General features: G+C 33.8%; 1 protein-coding gene across 1 annotated transcript; it reads right to left on the bottom strand.

The window, feature by feature from the left end:
• Positions 1-307: 307 nt before the first annotated feature.
• On the bottom strand, positions 308-6,415 carry LOC104531812 (transient receptor potential cation channel subfamily A member 1-like). The gene is made up of 5 exons (XM_029087179.1): positions 6,403-6,415; positions 5,310-5,378; positions 3,271-3,381; positions 2,646-2,743; positions 308-731 (listed from the first exon to the last, which is right to left on the bottom strand). Exons 1-5 carry the CDS (start codon positions 6,412-6,414, stop codon positions 500-502), a joined length of 522 nt encoding a protein of 173 aa, XP_028943012.1. The 5' UTR covers position 6,415; the 3' UTR covers positions 308-499.
• Positions 6,416-6,785: the final 370 nt, after the last annotated feature.

The raw sequence follows: 6,785 nt of genomic DNA, 5'->3' as shown, positions 1-6,785 counted from the left end.
CTGCAGTCCTTACTCAGCAAACTTCCAACACAACCTGTCAGGTTAGTTTCTTACTTTTTCTTTAATCTGCATAAAGCCCATTGGCTCTCTCAAAACATCTGAATACTAAATGATTAGAGTTTGAATTTCTAAAAATTTGGAAATTCTAAAAATATTCATAACAGAAAATAATGTAATTCAGTACAGACCTAAGGGTATGAAGGCCAAATCCAGGAACAGATCTAGCTAGAAGCCTTGGGAACTGTCAGGACAGCAAGGTTGGCATCTGGTGAATTAGGCACTTTCCTGATTAGCCAGCCACTTTTGGGATCACAGTTTTGGATTTAGACATCTTCAGTCTCCTGAAATACTGTTTTGAGCACCTGCATCCTCTTTTCGGATCTGGCCTTTTTTTGTACTTGAATACATGATGTATCACATTAACATTATGCACAGACAATAAGAGAAGTGACCCTAAAGTAAAACAAAATCATAATACAACATGATATCATAGCCATGTCTAGAAGAAGCTATTGTTCTTTTCTGTGCTTGGGTTAGACACATTTGTTTTAACAGCTTTTAACACTGTATCCCATTTACTATTCTTGTGCTCTAACTGCCTTTTCCTAAACTTGTGCTGGAATAAATCATTGCTGTCTTCATCCTCAGCCTCTGACACTATCTCCATTTTTTGGATAATCAATTTAATGAGGTCATGTTGCTTTTCCAACAGTGTTGATATATCTTTGAGCCTACAAAAACAAAACAGAAAAATATATGCATACAGCAGGCTTTGTCATTTGGTTTCAAAGAACATGGTACTCCTTAAAACTGCAGATGTAAAAGACCTACCAGTCCTCAAATTCACCCTTACGCTAACAAAGAATATTATCTGGAGTATATTTAATTTCTCAAGCTGGAGTACTTCTCCAGGTTTCAGGAAATAGGATTGAAGAACAAATTCCTGGTTCTTGAGAAAAGGAACTTACTATATACTTCAGGTAAAAGCAACTTCACTCACAAAATGAAATTTGGAAGAGTTCTATGAACAGTTTTTCCTATTGACTGAAATAGTCTGGCAAGGAAAACAGGGCCAAATTTTCAATGGCAATTAAGCATCCACAAACATTTAGTGAACTACACATCTGCTTTGACAGCATGAGAGATACTGATGAGGCACTTACTGATCTCTTTTAAAGTGCTATCCAAAGTGCAATTGATACAAATAAAGAGTTAACATCAGTTACCATCATGCATACAGCACACAATATCTGTTATCGTTTAAGAAACAATGAAAGAAATGGGAATTGTGTCTAGAAACTGTCTTCATAAAACTACCCAAAAGGCTTTTTGAAAATCTACTTTTCATAACATCTAGACTCACAAAATTACAGCATGAAACATACATTGAGACTGAAAAGGTTCTCTGTGAAGAACAGTTTGGGGCTTTTTTAGATGTAGTTGCAGCTGCCACCTCCCTGCCCCCTACCCCCCAAGAATTAAAATAGTGCAGCAATTAACTAACATTAATACCAAGCAAAAAAAAAAAAAAAAAAAAAAATTACTCCAAATGATTAAAAAAAAGGTATACACTCAGCACTGATTGCCACTAGCTTCAGTAGGAACTGAATTCTGTTTTTAACTCTTACAATAACATACTGGCAACAGAGTAAAGCAAAGTTTTCAGCCAATATTTTTACAGCAGTAAATATAACTTTCCATAGCAAAATGGCTACAAGTTATTGTATTCAAAATAATTTCATAAGTTTATAAAATTACAGTTTTCTTCCCTTTCTATAGGGAAAAAAAAGTATGTTCTATGCTGTTTCCTACTATATTGACGTAGTATGGATTTGAAGAAAGACTTGTTAAATTCCATAGTTTTCTACATCTGTAGGGTGTATTTTTACCCCTTTAACTCTTGCTGAGTCCATCATGCAAAAAAATACTTAATCAGAATCTGTGCAGGGAAATAAAAATTTAGTAGATTAAAAAAATGAGAAAGAAAAAAAAGACAGAAAAAAGATAGAAAAAAGAGCAGGGGGGAGTGAGATACAGTGAGAAAGAATAGATTTTCCTTGCTGTACATTCACAGAAGGCTTTTCTGAAACCTTTCATACAGATATATTGGTAAGATGAGTAAGAAAAGTAAGTACAGAGCATTCCTTCCAAGGCTTTGGGAAACAGATGATTTTTTCAAAGGAGAATCAGGACACCAATCCATTTTTGGGGAAACAATAAGAAGCAGATTTACCGTCAGACCAGTGGAAAGTCAGTTACAGATTGTATATATTTGCAAACCAATTGGAATTACAACAATTGTGAGTTTAAAATAACTCTTTAAAACCTCCATACACAAACCTCTAATTCTGAAATTAAAATGCATTTTCCCCATTACTTCACTTTAATGAGCAAACAAGCCTGTCCTCTTTCTCTGCCATGGGTTAAAAGTATTTCTCTACCACACAAGTATTTTGAAGGTAAACACATTACAGAATATAAAATACTAAGTTACCATAGTGAGGGAGCTTACATAAGGACAACAGATACGTTGAATTCTACTTTTTAAAGTACTATACGGAGCTTTAAACACTGTTTAAAATAGGAGTATATTTGTAATATTGGTTTGACTTATTTTTACAGCAATAAAATAACACAACCAATACCTGTATTTCTGCTTCAGAACTTCCAGTTCTAATGTTGTATCAGTGCTCTGTGCATCTGTAGTAGAGTCCTCACATCCAAAGCAATACTGGAACACGCTCTAAACAAAACATGGAACCAAACTGAAATCAGATATTACAGTCTGACAATAGATTAAAAATCCCAAGTAAGTGAATGGTAACAGTCTCCACACAGTGTTAAAGTTCAAAGAAGTTTTTTGTTACGAAGTTAATTTTTGTATAGTAAACATTTGTTTTGCAAAATTTGTTTGAACAGAAAATTCAATCTACCAACAAGAGCTGAAATGAAAAGTAAACACATAAAAGAAGAAATGCCAAAAGGGAGTAATTGCATTTTCTTCCTGAATAACTTACGTAGCTTGTCTTGCTTAGTAAAGTCATAGATCACTGACAATTCAAACACTAATTATATTTGAATAAGTTAGACTGCATTCAAACCAATTTATCCTTTTCACTGAAGACAGTCAAAGTCTAATCACAATTCCACTGATGTCAGTTAATGATCAAGTCTTACTAATGCAATGTTCTTACTAATCTGTGTACAAAGTAAGTCTATCATATCCCATTTTAGTAAGAAAACCATAGTCTAAGAGAGTTACCATCTTACCATAAATCCACAGTATCTCGGCCTGTTGGGATATACAGTGATTGATTCCTGGTCCACCCGACTTAAGAACCAAAATGGTAGCTTCTTCTCTAAGTTGGTGTGAAGATTAACCTATACATAGTTTTGTATTTAGAATAATATATATTCTCTTAAGATAAAGACATATTATCATGTGAAAATAACCATAAGGTCATTATATTCAAATCACTATTACTAGATGTCAAGCCTCGGAGGATATCTACGTTGCAAAATATGGTATAATATTTAAACAGTCCAGCCCAGACACTAAAACCATCTAGTCATAGCAGTATTGTGTTTTTTAGCAGAATTAATTATTCCACATAGATGCACACTCTCATAACTAAACGCTTCCAAAATTGAATAAGCTCTTGTGTAATGACTTGAATAGCTCCTTAGTACACTGCGGTTTGCAGTATAGAATTACAGGGCAGAAATGTTCAAAAGACAGAATACCTATAGTAGCCAAGGGCTTTAAGACCAAATAATAATGGGAAGGAGAGTGATCTTGCTCTCTTTAATTGTGCAGTATCCTTTTACTAGATTATAACAGAGTCAGTATAAATTAAGATGCCAGTGGAATGCCTGTGAGAAAACAAGTTTTGCTTTGGGTAGAAACAAGTATGTTATATGTGAGTGCCTTTTCAGGTGATGCTACCTTTCCAGTCATTCTCAAATTGCTATAGAAATTCTGAGCATATGTATCTAGATCAACAGGATGTACAACATACGTCTATCGCAGACAACTAAAATCTTATCAAACATACAGAATGTTACATGTTTAATAAAAATGTTGTAGTACTGTCTGAATTTGCAAGACAACATCCTTCCTGAGCACTGAAGAAATACCTAAACAGCTGAAAAGCATTAACCACTGTAAGAACTGCCCTTATACCTCTGATTTAGTAATTTGTATCTCTAGCAAAAGAAATATCTCTTGGAAGGAAGTGTTACTCTAAGAGAGAATTCTTCAAGTATGCTTCAACTAAGCAAGTATAGCACACAATTTTAAGTTACACGACTACTAGAAGTTATTTCTGAGTTGTTCTTGTTCTTGGGTATTCTGTCTGTGCACACCTCTCTTCTTTATGCTCAGTCACTAGGTAGGTTCTGAAACTTTTTAGAAAAAGCAGAGCCAGCAGGGAACATAGGCAAAACCACTCCTGGCATCAATTTTATGAATGGTCAGTTCCTCTCACAATACAGACTTTGAACAGAATTTCAAGGAAATATGTAGACAGTTTCTAAGAACATGTTAGTGAGATGTAATCTTCTATATTTAACAGGTGTAAACTGTGTGTATTTCCACTTGCGAAAGTAAAGCTTGATATACAGTTCACAAGGAAAAAAGCTTTTGAAAACCATGTACCAAATTTATGAATTCTTAAAATGAAAATTTTATGAATTTGTGCTATTGCCTAAGCCCTAGTACGTAAGCCATAAGGACTATATTTGCAAAAGCTACTCTGAAAATACCTAAGACGTATACAGTTTTCAAAAGCATATAGGTTACTAAACATTTCTGATTTCAACAGAAATTCCATTAGGTGTCTTTATGCATCTTAAGGTAACCAAAACCATTTAGAAATGTGATGTTAAGCTCCTTAGTTATACCTGGTATCTACTCAGAACACAGACTAGCATGAACTTTGAGTATACTCCAATAAATTTGGGTGTACTTTGATTTCTGTGTACCTAAACCTTCTTTCCACTGCATCAATTCTCTTTTTAAAAAGCAACTCTCAAATGTCAAACATTTACTCATTTTCAGATTCTGTTGTTGGAATAACTCATTGAACTGACTGTTCAGAAATTCCTTAAAAATGCATATACATTTCCTTGATGATGACTCACGTGACTGAAAATTATTCAGAATAGGACACCCATGTTCCCAAGTTGCTTTATCAAGACGCTAAGAAGTTAGTTAGGGATGTTGATGCTAAATCAGCTAATTATCTGAATGGTGTTCTAACAACGATATCTACTTGATATAGTTGGTGTTTCTATAGTATGCCACATACCTGCATTGCAATCCTTTTGAGTGCAGCATATTTTTGTACTTCAGCTATGTCCCCAACAGCCAAACCAATCTAAAAATACCAGGAAAGATTTCATTATCTTTTTTTTTTCCCCATAGTCTGTGATTTCGATTGTATTTCTTATTCACATTAAAAAAAAAAAAATTACTCTAAAGTTAAATTCGTTTCATTTCACTTGAATTTGGAAACATATCCTTTTTGTGCATATTTGACAAATATATATCAAGAAATGTAGTAAGCTTTTTTAATGCCTACTATCTGTCTATCAGTAAAGCACTAAAGAGCTATTTCAGATTTGCTGAGAATAATATCCGTTCTTTTTGATTCTTCATTACTGCTGTTATGTAAAAAAAAACTTGTTGACCAAGTGATCCATGAAAAGGATCATGGCAGCATGTTGATTTCATGATCCATGAAAAGGATCATGGCAGCAACAAATAACTTTAAAAAGCTGAATTGTTTGATTTTCATTGCTCAGCTCATATAAAAAGCTGATTTTCCAAAAGAAATTGATGGCTGAACATAGATGAATATGTATGAGATATTTTCCCCCTTTCTCACCATTACCAGCTTTTCTAATTCTTTTTGTTCAGGTCAGGCTCATTAGTTAGTTTTAACACTACTGTTGAATGCTGTTTGGTGTGTGATGAAGATACGGGTTTTGCCTTTTTTAAAACAAATATTGTTAGTGCTAGGTTATGGTACAGCAAGGTTGAACTATTAAAACTATGTATAGTCTAGGAGGAATGCATTTATCAAAGTACTTCTTAAAATTCCCCAATTTTTTTTTAATCAAGACCTTATAATAATACATTGCCGCTTCAATTCAAATTCCATCACAAGTTACTACCTAAAGTATACAAGATAACCTTGCAAGAGGTAACTGTGGGAAAATCCTCAGGACAGCAAACTGGAAGGAAAACGAGTCCAGGGAAAGGCAACTTTTTAATACATTACTGAAAATATCAATTTAAAAAATAATGAATTAATGTAATGAATCAGAAAGCAATTCTATATGCTAAAACTGTGTATAAACCTGTGCTTAACCACTTTTGTATATTAATAAATAACTTACTAGCAAGTTCATAAGAAGGATTGGAATAAGCAAGGTAAATATAATGAGAACTGTATAACTCAGGAATGGATATGGCAATTCGTTGCTTAGTAATGGATCGAGGAATGCATCATGGTAATTAATGTCTCCCAGCATCATTGCAAACGTCTTCATTACAGAAAGCAGAGGTGTGCTATAAGTTTGCTGCAAAAAGAAGAAATACCAAAAATCAAGAAAAACCCTGAACCGATGAAATTGTAAATAACCTCTTGAGATTCTTTAGTAAAAGTAATATTTATAAGGATAAAAATAAACTATGCCATTCAACTAACCTGTGAACCCAAAAGGACGAAGAAACTCAGTCCAAAGGCCAGTATCAGGAAAAAGAACACGACAGCAATCCG

The sequence above is a fragment of the Antrostomus carolinensis genome, unplaced genomic scaffold (genome assembly GCF_000700745.2).
Source record: "Antrostomus carolinensis isolate BGI_N321 unplaced genomic scaffold, ASM70074v2 Scaffold13151, whole genome shotgun sequence".
Lineage (NCBI taxonomy): Eukaryota > Metazoa > Chordata > Aves > Caprimulgiformes > Caprimulgidae > Antrostomus > Antrostomus carolinensis.
This window is presented reverse-complemented; position numbering and strand designations above follow the sequence as displayed.

What these genes read in the sequence shown, in the direction of transcription:
- LOC104531812 (XM_029087179.1), bottom strand. An exon ending in TCAAAAGGATTGCAATGCAG is followed by an intron (nt 3,382 to 5,309) that starts GTATGTGGCATA and finishes AACTATGTATAG; the next exon opens with GTTAATCTTCACACCAACTT. An exon ending in GTTCTGAAGCAGAAATACAG is followed by an intron (nt 732 to 2,645) that starts GTATTGGTTGTG and finishes TTGTTTTTGTAG; the next exon opens with GCTCAAAGATATATCAACAC.